The 16,437-nt window shown below is 49.0% G+C and overlaps 1 protein-coding gene across 1 annotated transcript in view; it reads left to right on the top strand.

Moving 5' to 3' along the window:
• The first annotated feature begins 6,593 nt into the window (after nt 1–6,593).
• The window catches only part of skila (SKI-like proto-oncogene a), a 42,261-nt gene continuing 32,417 nt past the window's right edge, over nt 6,594–16,437 (top strand). The window contains 1 exon segment of the mRNA XM_083653494.1: nt 6,594–7,749. Coding sequence (XP_083509620.1) covers nt 6,631–7,749 — 1,119 coding nt within the window. The 5' untranslated portion in view covers nt 6,594–6,630.

Genomic DNA, 16,437 nt, shown 5'->3' with positions numbered 1-16,437 from the left:
ATATGGAGAAAGAAAAACAAACTAGCAGATACCGCCATCTATGCAATATGTAGCCCATGACTGTTCTCATCCAAACCGCACAACTCTATCCCCACACCCCCACATCACCCTGCCAGCCCTCCAGTACCTCTCCCGGTATTCCCCACGGGCCCACATGATGCCCCAGATAGCATGTGTATATAACACTATATGAATATGGTGAGACATGATAAAAAAGGTGAGAAATAATGATCAAACAGAAAAACAGGAATGTACATATACAAACCATACATAGATGCACATTTACATATAAATACATACCTACACATACATACATTTACACATTCTGTGTGTTTACCTAGGAGGATTATTCCAGTGTAAGGCATATCTGCCCTTTCATATAGTGTCCCGGAGGGGTTTGGGTAGGTGCATTAAAAAGCCTGGCCATGTTCTCTCAAACAGACTGTCATCAGCCTTCATTCGTGCAGTAAGCCGTTCTAAAGGCAACACTTTATAAGCCTCATAGGGCCATTGTGTGAATGAGGGAGGCTTGTCACTTATCCATTGCTTCAAAATACACCTAGTCGGAAGTAAAAGTTTGTCACATAGTTTGAAGTTAATTCTACTTAAAGACAAGGTTTTTGAGGGCAAACCCAGTATGAAAAGACCAGGGTCTTTATCAACTTTTGAATGAAGAAATGTGACTTAGTTCTTGTGCTATATTTACAACACACTTATAGCTGCAAGATGAGACCTGTGGCAGCTTGGTGACAAACTCAAGACAGCAAATTTACTAAAGTGATTCTCAACCATTCTCATATTAACGACCCATAATTTAGTCCACATTAGAGTCACAGACCCTCATTTGACGACAGTCTGTCTCTCGGACCCAAAACTGGCATGATTCTGTCCAGAATTCCATGAGTATCTGTCGGCTATTAGAGGGATAACAGTGAAAACAGTCATTCTACAGTCTCTAATCGTGTTAACTTCATGAAAATGAAATAATGATTAAGTTGAACAATTCATCAATTTGCTGGGGACCCTACTGGAACCCCCTCAAGCATCGACGACCCCCGGTGGTCCCCGGACCCCACATTGAGAACCACTGTCCTAAACAAGTGGAGAGCATGTGACCTCAGACCTACGCCAAAGGAAAGCATCATTACCCCAAATCACAGGTCTATCCACTGACCGGCTCAGGACATGTTTCAAAATCCCTCATTGATTGCAGGGAGGATGCATGGAAATTATGGTGAGGAGTCTGCCCCCGGGGGCCACTTAGCGCTAAGTCCAATAACAGTTGAGACAGAGCCTCCGCGGCTAATAGAGAGGTCTATCAATGCACCAGTCAGTTACTGTCTGTGAATCCCGACTCCCCTGCTGGCCGGTCCGCAGCTTTGTGTTTTCTCCCCCTTAATGAACAATCAGCAGCGGCCATGTTATTGCACATATGAGATTAATTTACTCCCCGCAGTACACAGAGTGATGTTATTACAGGAAAATCAATGTCCCTCTTGTTGTTCTCTGGCGCTGGACAGGGTGTACGCGCACATCTGCTCTCATAATACAACTGCTGACCTTGCTGTCAGAGAGTGAGCCAGAGAGGCTGCAGTGAAACGCTCGACGGTGTTGTTTATCAAGGCTTTATCAAGCCCCCTCTCTCCGCCCTCACAGACCCGTGACATCAGACGGTGGGTCAGACAGCCGGCCGGAGTGTGCTCCCTTCCCAGAAAAAAAAAAGGAGGAGTACACAGCCTGTGCAGCCAAAGCACGATAACCTTTAGATCAAAGATTCCAGCTGAGAACCGGTACATATTGTCAGAGTGCTCAGATATCCAGAAGTTCAAGCAGGGGCAGTTTTAGCATTAGATAAAGGGGCCCCCACAGCCTGAGGGCCTTAAAAAAAAAAGACAAGAATAGAACCAATGTAAACATATCGAAGAAATGTATTTATCGGAGAAACACGCCTCTTTTTGTTGCAAAAAATGATTTCAATCTTGAGGCATGGTCACCCGCATGGTCTCCCCAATCACTCAGGCTACAGTGGGCTATTCCACTTCTAGTGCAATTAGTGCTACTATTTTGTTACTATTTCGCTATACTACTTGCGCTCATTTTCCTTGCTACTACATCAGTAGATGAGAGAGAAGTAACACCCAAAACAAAAAAAGACAAGCTACACAAATGTTGCCGAAAAACAACACAAATTGCCCTTGCATGCAGTTTTCTCAGCCATGACTGGATGGTAATATAGGATGGGTGGATTAAAAAGGAAGTGGAATTCAGGGGGCCCCATGCTTGCCTTTGCCTAGGGCCCCCAAATCATTCATTCCACCCCGTGCCTATAAGAACATTCACAATGGCTTGTGAGTTGTGAGGAGAGATAATAATTTCCCTGGATTTTCTGTTGACCATCTCATACACAGATTCCATTAACTCCATCATCAGTAAGGCAGAATAGTCCTTCTGACCTCTTGACCTCATGCAGACAGACGGTGAGTCCATAAAGGGAGGAGGTGGTGGTCAGGTGGTGGTGCTGCTGGTGAAGGTGGGGGAGGAGAACTCCCTGTGAAAAGAAAGAAGAAAAGACGTGCCCACCACAAAACCCCAACCTTTTGCCCAGTGTTTTTCTCCTGTCTCGTATCCTCAAACAACCTCTCATATTTACAAACTTGACACAAAGCCAAAACAAAGGCAGAGCAACCGATTTAAGTAATTTTAGTCCTGTGCCAGCAAATGCCATCCGAGGCCATGTCAATAAAACTGACCTACAACATGTTGTAGGCCAAAAACAGTCTGGACCATGAGGACGAAATAATGTGGTGTGTGGAGCCAATACTCATTATGCGATTCAATACATTTCAGACAATTTCTTCTGTAGAAAATACTGTCTCTTTCTGAAAATGATCCTCAAATTCAATTCAATTACTTACATGATAGCTAATCTTTCTGGAGCCATGGTAGCCTACATACAAATTCAAAATACTACTAAAAACTAAGAATAAAACCTTTGGGCAGTAATGCAAATAGTGCCACATAGTGTCTGGTCTGCTAAATATTTTTGAGAAGGATAGCCTATATACAAAGACCACTACAAGACCACAGCAAAACTGTAAATTCATATGGGAATAGAATATCATGGTGAAAAATAAAGTAAAATAAAAACAAGTGTATTAAAGCCACTAGAAACTGACTTTTGAGTAGGCTACCAAGATCACACTGTAAGCCCTTTAGCAATATTTTTCATTGGAGTGATGTGACAACAGCTGACATTTTAAGCCAAATAAGAGTAAAGACTCAAAGTCTAGAATTAATTTATAATCCAACGTTTCCCAAGGACCTTTAACAGATATGTAGGCCACTGAACTTGATATGATTTTCTCTCTGGGACACCCTATCTGAGAAGAGCATTTTTTTTTTTAAGATAGGCTAATTTAGAAAAGAATGACACAACAGTATGGTCGGGCTGTAGGAATTAAAAAGTGAACCCTATAATAAATCAAATGAATCAGATAGCCTACATTTCCTGTTTGTTAACTTTTAGCGAATAAAGCTATTTTGCTGAGGACCCAACGTGGGACCACCAAGGACCCCTAGAGGGGCTCCGGACTGCGTTTTGGGCATCGTCGCTATAGCGTCTCTCTCTCTCTCTCTCTGTCTCTGTCTCTGTGTCTCTCTCTCTCTCTCTCTCTCTCGCTCTCTCTCTCTCTCTCTCTCTCTCACACACACACACACACACACACAAAATTCGCTTTACTGGCATGAATGCTACAATTTGAAAATATTGCCAAAGCATCAAGTAATAATGAGATTACTATAAAAAAAAAGTATAATAAAATACTGTAAAAGGTATAATAAGGTGTATTATAAATAATAAGGTATACATTTGTAGAAAACTATCTCCCTCCCTCCTCACTGCTGGAGGAAACACCCCTCCCAGGCTAGACAGACAGACAGACGAGACAGACAGACAGACAGACAGACAGACACACACACACCCCCGCATAGTTTCCGTCAGGCAGGCAGCAGGGTGACGTCTCCGCCCGTGTGCAGTGTGACGTTGCGGGGCTGTAGTGAGTGGTGCCTCTAGCTGCATCTTGTTGACGGTCCGCCAGGCTTTCAGTACGGAGAAGACCCCGAGCGAGTGCGGACGACCGACGGCGTTCAGGCAAGTGATAATACAAGACGTAGATTTGTGCCATTTGTATTGAGTGGCGTCTTAATATGTTGATGACGCGGATCCTGGTGTAGGTTGAGTTTGGATCGCAGTGTTTTGTCGCAGAGAGAGGGGGACACGCTGTGACTGACTGAGCCGAGCTAGCTGCCTGGGCTAGCCTGCTCTATCGCTGCCTGTCTGTCCCCAGGTAGCCTGCTCTATCGCCCACTAACGTTATGCGGGGCTAGCCTGGCGTATAGCTACACTGTGCCGCCGGGGATAGCTTGCTTTATAGCTGTATTCACGTATACCGTTACCAGGTCGAGCTGAGTCCGTTAGCCTGACTGATCACTCATTATGTCGGGGAGAGCCGACCCAGCTTCATCGCTCTCAGTTGTGGAACCTGGTAGCCTGCATTATTATAACGAGTTAGCCAAGTAACGTTATGGTTGGGTGAGCTGGGCTAGTCTTTGCTTTATAGCTTTGTAGCTCACTATGCTGGATTAGCATGCTTGATCGTTTACTATAACGTTAACCAGCTGGGTTTAGCCAAACTAGCTAACGCCGTTTGTAGCCTAGTGTATATTCAACGTTCGTCTGAAAATGAAAGATATTTCTCTGTATGCCAGGCGAATGCGCATATTTTCTAACGTTACAGTTTGTTTCCCTGGTGCGTAGCGTTACATGTTTGTAATTGTATCCCACACGAAATCATATTTACGAATTTAAATGTTGAATGTTTTATTTCAAGTGATCGGACGGTCGGTATGTCACTGAAGTGCCTGTGTGTGTGTGGGGGCAGGTTGTTAGGCAAACCGAAATAATAAATCCTATGGTAAACGGAGTAAATTGGTGTATGTCTCGACCGCGGTGCCTTCCCAAGTTCCCAGACCAGACTGTAGACAGTGAATGTCATTATCAGCGCTGTCTGCATACCAGGGCGATCGTGGCGAGCCAGCAGAAGAGGCGAAGTACAGTTTGCAGACAGAGGAGGGAGGTGGGGTAGGAGCAGGGCAGTATATATACGCGGTGTCCTTGCAGCGAAGGATACAAGAGGAGTGTTGAGGGTGAGATTTCCAAATATCGCCTGATATCAAACCGCACCGAGACACTAGCTTGTTATCATCAAAACACTGCGCTGTTATCAAACGAAACGTTGTTTGCTGGGGAAAAAAACGTCAATTTGTTTGGAGGCTGTTTAGCTAAACCATGGAGCTGAAGCTACCTCGCTGCTGTAGACCTTTTATTGACGTTGGTAGCTGAAATGCAGTCTTTTGCAATCGCTCCACGGTGATTTAAAACACCCACACACAGTCCGCTTCAGAATCGAGCCCTTATTTTGCACCACAATAGTATTACAATTGTTGGGGGAAAAAGGTGGTGCTGTAAATGCGTTATTATTGCTTTAGTACATTTGACAAGACGAAACCCCCGAAATTGGAGAATTACATTATAATATCAAAGGACAATTTGATGGATGTTGCCTTTTCAATCAGAGGTTGTCTCGTTAATGTGCGTCCACTCTACCCGCTCTCGGTGTCGTATTGCAGTAGTAGTATCCATTATCAACTACATTGCCTTTTAAGTTGGGGGATACAAATTGTTGTTTACCTTACCATGGTCGATTGGATTTAGTAGGCTAATTCCGCTAAATAGCGAGAGAGTGAGGGGGAAACACCGCTTTGGACACGATCATTGAATGTCAAGCTGTGCACGTCGGTCACAATTGAATGAAGGGAATGGCTGCTGTACTCTTTTATCAATTGTTTTGAACGCAGTTGATGGGGTCAGCGTGGGGTAAGCAGACCTGGGGGAAGGCACAATGGCTGGGAAGGACACTCATTTGCAAAGTGATAATTTTGTGACCCTTGTGTAGACTGCAGTTAACAATGTAATGGGCGAGGGGGCAGGGTCGTTGTGAATTTCGCTTGGGTTGTCTGTCTGGCCAACTGGTTTTGCTTGTTAAAACTCACACTTTGTGTTGGGAGATTTTGTTTCGCTACCATTGGTGAAAGCCTGCATGCAAATTCCCCCCGGGGTTCAATTACAAGGACTGAAAAGCCTTGTGTTTGTGTGAAGTATGGTAATGGCCATTTGGCTTTAGTGGTCCATGCAAACAGCCACTGACCTCTTCAGCCCCCAGCCGGGACAACTATCATGAAACATTTAAACTCCTTATGGATATTTCATGCTCCACAACGTTTCTTTTGATGAGATGATTTTCAATTTGTTTATTCCTCTACAGGGAGCAAATCAATAGTGGTAGTTTGGATTGAGACTGAGTGCCCCCTCCCCCTTCTTTTCTAAAATTCTCTTTTCTTTTCTTGCTTAGGAAGCAGACCAAAACACAGAAAACTTTAATCACCATCATGCATGTGTGTGAATACCAGAAGATTTGTATCATCTGAAAAGCTATAAGAAGAAAACACAGACCTAGAGGAATACAAGAGCTCAGCCAACAGACAGAAAGAACAATAAACCCGTGCTCAGACATGGCCAGCACCCAGACCAGTTTGAAAACCCCTTTCAAAGACTTGACCTCATTCAAGGGCAACATGAAGCGGCTGTACAGGGAGCGACTGGAGGACGCGCCCATCAAAAAGCGGGTGATGGCCGAGATGAACATGAAGCGCCGTAGCTTGGATTCCCTCCCCAGGACCCCCAAGGTGAAGAGGGAGCACGCCGAGGAGCCGCGCCACGACTCGGACGTGGATGTCGAGGGGCGGGCGGAGCTGCATGTGGTCGGCTCTGCCAAAGCTCTGGACCTGAGCCCGGGGCTCAAGCACACGCTGGCCCAGTTCACCCTCAGCAGCCAGAGCTCCCTCGGGGGCCCGGCTGCCTTCTCGGCCCGCGCCGGCCCGGGGGAGCACTCCCCTGCCGGCATGCCACCCCTGCCCTCCCCTCCCGTCCTGGGAGGGGGCCCCCTGTTGGTTCCCTGCGACAGCTCCACCGAGCTCACCCATTCTCTGCTGGAAGGAGAGTCTATCTCCTGCTTCGCCGTGGGCGGAGAGAAGCGCCTCTGCCTGCCCCAGGTGCTCAACTCGGTGCTCCGCGACTTCTCGCTGCAGCAGATCAACGCCGTGTGCGACGAGCTCTACGTCTACTGCTCGCGCTGCGATGCCGAGCAGCTTCACATCCTCAAGGTGCTGGGGATCCTGCCGTTCAACGCGCCCTCCTGTGGCCTCATCACCCTCACAGACGCGCAGCGGTTGTGCAACGCCCTGCTGCGTCCCGGCGCCGCCCTGCCCGCCGACCTCAGCGGCAAGCTGCCGGCGCCGCTGAAGGAGAGCGAGGCCGGCTTCCAGGTGGAGCACCAGTGCCTGGGCAAGTGTCAAGGCCTCTTCGTGCCCCACTTCTACACCCAGCCCGAGGCGCCCTGCATCCAGTGTGTCGAGTGTCAGTTTCTCTTTTCGCCGCAGAAGTTTGTCATGCACTCGCACAAGTCGCCCGATAAGAGGACCTGCCACTGGGGCTTTGACTCAGCCAAGTGGCCCTGCTACCTGCAGCTTGCCAGGAAGTACCAGGGCACGCCCGAGGAGCCGCAGCTCAAGCAGCTGCTGGACGAGGTCAAGGAGAAGTTCCACTACCAGCTCAAGAGGTCGCTAGACAAAGTAAGTTATCTTCTGGGGGTGATACCAGTTTATTTTGTAACTGTGTCTTGGCTTGCTTGCGTCTTCTCCTCCATCTTCTCCTCTCTGTAATGCTCCTGGCCCATGTTCTGTGTGTCGGTGTGAATAAACAACCCCACTGCTGGTGTTTTCTTAAACCAGCGCTGACCTATTATGTGTGAGTGAGGCCTGGGACAGGTGGTGACATATGTCTGGCCAGGTCTGATCGGACGAGGCTCGGCCAGCTGGCCTCGGCCGAAGGGGAAATGCATCATTTGTTCCCTCGGGTCACCTGGGGGTCACTTGGAAATGGCATTGACCAAAAGGCCAAAATGGGAAGGAGAAGGCCCTTTGCCTCCTGTATTGGGAATACAAGTGTTGACTGATCACTGATCAGTTCTTAGACCTTATTAACTGACAATTTTCCAAAGTTCTTGGAATCTGTCCTTTTGCACATTCCTCATAGACTCCCCCCAGCCCCATGAATAATGTGGTTTTTAAGAGCACAACGTTGCCTACAGAGGACCTTCTCTGGAACACTTGACTTTAGAGTACAGTGTCTTGCTAAATGGCTTTTTGGCAGTGTTGGTGGGACCTCTAATCTAGATGTTGTACCAGCCACCCAATGACCTCTGGACTTCATTCTCGTCAGTGCCATGGATTGAACCTGTTGGTCACCAGTGACCCTTTTTAGCTCTGGGCAAACCTGCCGCCCTGAAAGGGGAGTGGCTTCATTGCATCACCACTGTAGTTATCATTGAAGGCCAGAATACTGCAGAGTGTTCCAAAGAGGACGCTTTTCACAATTGTTTTGATTTTTGCTATGTGGAAAAAAGTAGTGTCAGTCAGTGTGGTACCAAAGTCACAAGGGCAACACGCCTATTGAAAAATCAGCATTCAGTGGGGGAAAAGCTCTAGATTATTTCCCTGCCATTGACTGGCCTATGTCTCATGACCTCCGTATGACCACTGTGGAACACCTTTTTGTGTTGTTTTCTGGCCTGGGTAAAGGTTGTGTTGTGTTTTTTGTGTTGTTTTCTGACCTGGGTAAAGGTTGTGTTGTGTTTTTTGTGTTGTTTTCTGGCCTGGGTAAAGGTTGTGTTGTGTTTTTTGTATTGTTTTCTGGCCTGGGTAAAGGTTGTGTTGTGTTTTTGTGTTGTTTTCTGGCCTGGGTAAAGGTTGTGTTGTGTTTTTTGTGTTGTTTTCTGGCCTGGGTAAAGGGTGTGTTGTGTTTTTGTTGTGTTTGGTGGCGTTTGTTCATGACCAGCTACAGTTGAAGGCATTGGAGCAGTTACCTTTTTTAGCTAGTATTTACAGCAGGGGTGTTCTCACTTCACTTTATAATCAACCAGTGCAGATGGGTTTGTGTCAAAGTGTAAAAAGTGACTTTAAAACACTTTGAAAGTCTACATTGAATATAATAATTGAAAAATGTGCTGTTAACGAATGAACTACAGCCTCATGATTTTACATTTAATTAGAACTGACCAGGACTTGAGCACTTTGACCACAAGGGGGGACCTGAAGGGACTTTGGTTGTGACAGTAGTGTGGCAGGCAGTGGGTTAAGAGAGAGACTGTGTGGAGCAGACAGGCACTGGAGTATCATGTATTTATAGTGTGTGCAGGTGCGAGACCGACCGTGCGGCGCTGCGATTCAGCAGCGCACACACATCCACTGCTGTTTGTGTGTGTGGGGATAGGGAGAAGCCATGGCTCCCTCTCTCTCTCTCTCTCTCTCTCTCTCTCTCTCTCTCTCTCTCTCTCTCTCCTCTCTCTCTCTCTCTCTCGTCTCTCTTCTCTCTCTCTCTCTCTCTCTCTCTCTCTCTCTCTCTCTCTCTCTCTCTCTCTCTCTCTCTCTCTCTCTCTCTCTCTCTCGCCCGTGTGTTTAACTTGGTGTGTGAGTGTGCGGAAATACCGTCTGCTGTCTCGTCTTAGCGCCCCGACCGCATTCCTCCCGCCCCCCAATCTTCTTCCTCCTCCTCCTTCGCCTTGGCTGGAAGTACAGTTCTTGGAAGACGTAGACATTCTTTCGCAAAGGCATAGACGTTTTCAACGCAACAGATGAAACACACGCTCACAGACTTCCGGCACACACACGCACACGCACACGCACAACGCGCACACACACACACACACACACACACAGCCAGCCATCTGCACGCACGTACACAGACACAAGGTGGATGATGTGTACGCGACACTGCCACCCTCTCTCCCCCTGTGTGTAATGAGCTGCTAACCACAGGGCCATATGACACATCTTGTCCTCACACTTTGCCAGCCTCTCTGGAGCCTCTGTCTCACCACAGTTTTCAGGTGCTGTCCTCTCTTTGTCGGGGGATTTCTCTGCTCATTTTTTTTTTTTGGTCAGCCACCGTCAGGCTCCAGTACACACTGTTCTGCTATTCACAGGGGGCGGGGCTTGATCGGCAAGAGTGGGGAAGTGAAATTTTTATGCAACGATTAAGTCTGTGAGTGTGTACGTAGACAGACAGACAGACGGACGATCGCAAATGGGCAAATTCCTGAAAGACACATGCCTGTAAAGCTGCCTCAGGAAGCAGGTGACTTTGGCGCCCCATCCCCCCCCCCCAGAGAGGATGGACGGGTGTGTGAAAGGTCGGCGGGCCAGAGAACGAGGTGACCCAGCGCTGGCCTGCTCTGCTCAGTACACTGGGGTTCCCTTCCAAGTCAAACGGCTCGTGTGTGTGTGTGTAATGGAAGTGTGTGTACTGTACGTGTTTGAGAGAGAGCAGGAAGTGAGGCAGACGGACATGTCTCTCACCCTGAACATCCTCCAGACTGCCAGTGAGTCAGCAGGCTTCCACTGCGCTGGCCGTGTGACTCATAGTTTCCACATCCCAGTGGATGTGAGAGGCCAGCCCAGCGCAGCTTTTAGAGTCCCACATACTTTCAGAAAGATGGCCGCCCGGTGTGTTGGTTTACCCCGACTCCAGACCCTCTCCCCAACGGCCCTTATTTACACGGTGTCAATGTGCACATTTAAAAGCAGTTCAAGGTTTTATGCAGAGAGCTCTGGGAGCGCTGGAAGAGAAGAGACACGAACAAGGGGGCCTTCTGGAAGTTTTTTTCCCCCTCCTCCTCCACTGGCTACTAGTCCCATATCCTGTCGGGAGTGTTTGGTTTGAAAAGGTGCAGTTAAAAACTCTCTATAAATGACTCTTTGTGCCCCCCCAGGCACCGCTAGCTAGCCTGCCGATCCCCGCAGTGTCAATAGAGTTTTGCTAGACAGACGCCACCGATGGACAGCAACAGGCCCCAGGCTTATCTCAGGAGTTTTGCTCTTAGTGTTCAACAAACGGTGAAATGTGGCCTTCAGGGGTGACAAACACTGGTGCGTTCCTCCGAGACAACTCGGTGTGTCGTCACTTTTGATTGAGAGGAGTTTTTGTTTTGTTTCATCACTTCTGACTAGACGAGAGGAAACAAGAAATTCCCATTTGATCATTCAGCCCTCTCCCCCGCCCCCCCCTACCTCCTTGTGAAATATCTGTCTCGCTACACGGACATTTTGTTTGGGCCGCATGTTTACAGGCCTGTCATCAGGCGCTTGTCTGACTGAGTCAATGTATTACAAAACTCAATGACAAAATCCCCAGCAGATAGTATTGATATAGAGCATTTGAATCACATTAGCCTTTATTTAGACCAGGGGTGGCCAAAGTACGACCCGCGGGCCAACGGTGCAGCCCGTTTTTAAGTGGCCTATCATGATTTTTTGTTTTTGTTTTCAAAATTCATGGCGGTCCACTTAAGAATGGGAGTCGGGGTACTAAAGTATAATCCGTTTTCCCATTTTAACCAAAAAGGAGAAAACAGGTGATTCCTGGTTTTCTGGTCTAAAAACAGTTGTATTTCTTTCAGTCTAAACGGGTTGAAAGCGGCCACGCTTAAAATTGTTTGGCCCGCAACCGAAAAGTTTGGCCACCCCAGATTTAGACAATCAAGGCTAATGTGATTTAAATGTTCTATATCAGTTATCTTACCTGTCGTTAGGATTTTAAGTCGCTGTATCGAAGAGACTGTTATATATTTTTTGTTTAGTTACATATTAATTCTGTTATAAACAGAATTTGAATAGAGGAAAAAACCTGTGTGACCTCGTTTGGTTTGGTGTCATGAACTTTTCTCGGTCAATATGTATGGGGGGGGGGGGATATGACTGTTATACTGCCAAAAACAAGATTTTTTTTAAAGACATGGATATTTTGGCTGTATTTCCAAACCCTACCTGGCTATTAGCTTAACCGTGGCAGAGCAACATGGAGAACATTACGTGCGTGTGTGTTGGTAGGTAGCGTTGTTGGCTCAGAGTCAGGCGCGTCAGACAGAGAGAACAGCCCTCCTCTGTGTGTCTGCTGGCTGGGCTCAGACAGAGGCTGCGGCACAGACGGCAGACAGCTGCATCTCTCTGGCTTCCTCTGTTTGCTATTTGGAAACCAGTGACTTCATTACCGCAGACCAGTGCAGCTGCACTCTCTGGCTGTCTCCTCTGTCTGTCTGTCTGTCTGTCTGTCTGTCTGTCTGTCTCCTCTGTCTGTCTGTCTGTCTGTCTGTCTGTCTCCTCTGTCTGTCTGTCTGTCTGTCTGTCTGTCTAATTGGATTTTGGCCGACTGTGCTGCCTTTGCTATCTCTCCCTCTTCCTACCTCCTTGCTACGTCTTCCTCTATCTCAATGTCCATCTCCCCTCTGCCTGCCTGTCTCAGGTTCATGTCCTCACACATCCTGACTTATGGCCTCCGCTCTGCTCTTGACTATATCATCCTTTGCTCGTCGGCATCATGCCTTTCCAGGGGTTTTCCTGCCTCTGAATGGTGGTGACCAGAGCCGTGTAGATAGAAGAGTCCCGACATCTCCATTCACTCCAATGGACCAGTTTTTTCCTCTCAAGGATTGGATGAAGCAGCACTGTCGAGTTGCAGCAAAATGGACAGTTTGTGTGGTACTCTGAAAGGGTTTTTCCCCCCTTGAATCAAATTGTACATTATCAGCTTTATTTTAGCATGCAAAAGTAGCGCGAGACCCATTCCTGGCTGTTCATTGGCTAATGAGTCTCGCATTTTGGTCCTCCGCTGACGCCACTCTCTCTCTCTAGAGGACACTAGTCGTGACTATCCATGGCAGTAAGCATCGTAGGACCAATCACAATCGAGCTTACTGTCGTGCGTACAACTGCGTATAGTCAGGCTTATCCTGAACACAAATATATCAGTCATTGTCAGAAATTACGGAGCAATGTGTTACTTTTCACAGCCCCACAAGTTTCAAATATAGTCATTTCAACATACAAAATGAATGTGACTTTAACGTTGAAATTCTCTAAATTGATACAGTCAAAAAGGCTTGATTTTTGAGTTGGTGCTTGTCCTGATCCTGTCCTGATCTCAAATCAGTCGTCAGAACTTATAGAGCAATGTGTGCACCCCGAGTTTTAGAACGTGACTTTAGAAATTTGGGACTTTAACTTTGAAATTCTCTAAGATGATACAGTAAAAAGGATAGATTTTGAGTTAGTATGCACAGTCAGGGTTGTCCTGGCTGAACTCAAATAAATAACAGGGCTTTTAGGGCCTTTTTGAGGGGTGGCTAAAACCTCTTTGGGGGGCGCCAGAAATTCCTCTATGCAGGAAAAACCCTGCTTTGGACCTCCTCTCCAGAATCCCAGACAGTTCTACCAAAGCCCGCGTGTCGTGTGTGTGTTTAAACAGTCAATAATACCCCCCGGGCCCCAATTAGTGGACAGTAACAAAATAAGCAGCCAAATGAGCCGATAAGTCGATGGTTACATAAGCATGAAGAGCACTTGTGTGTGTGTGTGTGTGTGTGTGTGTGTGTGTGTGTGTGTGTGTGTGTGTGCGCGTGCGCGTCTGCGTCTGCGAGGCAGATGAGAGGGAAGCCAGCGGGTATTGATCACGTCTCCGACCTTGATGGATGTGCGGAGTCGCCGGGTGACAGCGACACTGAAGAGGGGGGAGGAGGAGATGGCGAGGGAGGGAGGCATTGAGGGAGGGAGGCATGGAGGGAGGGAGGCATGGAGGGAGGGAGGGAGGGAGGGAGGGATGGATGGAGGGAGGGAGGGATGGAGGGATGGATGGAGGGAGGGAGGGAGGGAGGCATGGAGGGAGGGAGGGAGGTGGGAATAAAGAAGAGTGAAAATGGGAGCGCGGCGTTACATAAGTCCCCGTCCTGCGTCCAGACAGACAGACAGTCATGTGACCGCAGTCTCCCAAGTTCAAACCTCGCCTCTCCCATCGCGCCGTCGCCTGTATTCACCGCCGTCACTCAGACAGGCTGTCAGACAGAAGTGGTGCCAGCCGGGCAGACAGACAGACAGACAGACAGACAGACAGACAGACCCAAACAGGGCAAACTGTGGTCAGACATCATCACGCCGCCCCCTGGGGGAGGCACATGGGCTTGAACTGAGGTAAGGGAGGAGAAGATGAGGAGGTTCTGGTTGAGCTTAGGACAGTTGGCTCCTCTGCTGTCATCACAGTCACACAAACTCCGCCCCCCCGACCGCTCCCTCCCCACGTCCTCTTTCTCCCGCTCTCCCTGGAAGCGAGCGAGGCCCCCAGCCACAGTGATGAGTGGGTGGTTCTGGGGGGGGGGGGGGGGGGGGCGCTGCGCTCGGGCCTCAGCTCTTCTCTCCCCGGGTGAAAAATTAACCTCTCAAGACCTGAGCTGAACTGAACTTCTAAGCCTGGAACAGCCCTCTTGCTCGCCCAATCACACGCCGGCTAGCTCGCGTCCCCCCCCCCCCTTCCCAGACACTCGCTCCTTTACCCCAACACACACACACACACACACACACACACACACTTACCATTTTACACACACACACCACCCATACACATATTTCTCTGTCTGTTTGTATGTTTTGCAAAAACCACTCAAATACAATTATCCACTTAAAACTGAAATTATAGCAGCATTTGAATGCAGGCCCAGAATAACCTCCAGCCGTGTCCTGAGCTGAGCCTGCATCGTGCAGTTTGCTGTGTGCACACAGCCTGTACACAACAGGCTGTGCTGTGGGCGTGGCCTGTACACAACAGGCTGTGCTGTGGGTGTGGCCTGTGTGTGGGCGTGGCCTGTGTGTTTGCTGCCTGCTGTAAAGGGCTGAATGGGGCCCCGCGGGCTGGCTGGCTGGCTGGCTGGCTGGCTGGCTGGCTGGCTGGCTGGCTGGGTGGGAGGGGCCGAGCTGAGGGGGCCTCTGGTATGTGTCTCCATCAGGTCAGCGGCAGTATCACAGCTCCATAACAGCTCTGCAGCGCCAAAGTCTTCACCGCCTCTTCTCTCAGTGCTCGTCTCAAACGGACGGGAATGTTTTTGATATTTGAATGAATTTATTATATATGTTGTGCGAGAACAGATTTCTTTTGAAAACGTACAGTACAGTTGAGAAGCAGCGTTTAGAAGTGTTCACACACATTCAAGCCCGTCTCTCTTTTTATTATACAATAAATGGTCAGTGTTCTAACAGTAATTCACTTTGATCCGTGTCTATGCTGTGTTGGGGGGGTCCTTGAATTTGAGGGCATTGGGGTCTGGAAAGTCTTTGAAAATTGAATCGGATGTGTATGAACATGTGGGAACCCTGAACCTGCACCTGGAGAGAGCTCACCATCAAGCTGTGCACTACAGCCCAGCCTCACCACAGTTCAGGTGAACCATGGTTTGGCTGCTGGCCTGCGTTAATCCCCCCACGCAGCCAAGTCTTTGCGATGGTTTCCTGGGTGCGGGCTCTTCTCCTGCACCCTCGCCGGCCAGAGGAGACGATACACGCTGGCGGGGGACTGATGTGCACTGTGTAGGCTAGCCACAGCAGGCAGCAGCAGCAGGCAGCAGAGATAGGCCAGGCCAGATACCGAGGAGCCTCTCTGCCACGTCTGCCAGCAGACATGTAGACTAAACAAAGTGGCTATGGCCCTCACAGCCTGAGCTGCCCCGGGCTGACAGACAGACAGGCTGTGTGCACGCTGCCTCTCCCTCAGGGCTGACAGACAGACAGGCTGTGTGCACGCTGGCTCTCCCTCAGGGCTGACAGACAGACAGGCTGTGTGCACGCTGCCTCTCCCTCAGGGCTGACAGACAGACAGGCTGTGTGCACGCTGGCTCTCCCTCAGGGCTGACAGACAGACAGGCTGTGTGCACGCTGCCTCTCCCTCAGGGCTGACAGACAGACAGGCTGTGTGCACGCTGCCTCTCCCTCAGGGCTGACAGACAGACAGGCTGTGTGCACGCTGCCTCTCCCCCAGGGCTGACAGACAGACAGGCTGTGTGCACGCTGCCTCTCCCTCAGGGCGGACAGACAGACAGGCTGTGTGCACGCTGCCTCTCCCTCAGGGCTCCTGAGGAAGATGAGAGGCACAGGGAGCGACACGGAGGCGAGCGTAACGGCCTCCATACGAGTTGAAACAAGACGTGGAGAAGAGAAAGCTGTTTGGATTGAGAACGCGGCGGTCGAGCCAGACCGGCTTGTTTCTGCACGACAGCAGAATAAGCAGGAGTCTTGGTTTTATTAATTAATCCATGTGTTGATGAGGAGATTAACTGTCCGGTGTCTCATCTCCCTGGGAGACAGTCAGGGAAGGAGGGGCGTTTGTGTGTGTGTGTGTGTGTGTGTGCATGCATGTGTGTGCATGCATGTGTGCGTGTGCGTGTG

The sequence above is a fragment of the Poromitra crassiceps genome (assembly GCF_964638095.1).
Source record: "Poromitra crassiceps genome assembly, chromosome: 17".
Taxonomy (NCBI): domain Eukaryota; kingdom Metazoa; phylum Chordata; class Actinopteri; order Beryciformes; family Melamphaidae; genus Poromitra; species Poromitra crassiceps.
Note: the sequence above shows the minus strand (reverse complement) of the source record. Positions and strands in the feature narration are given on the sequence as shown.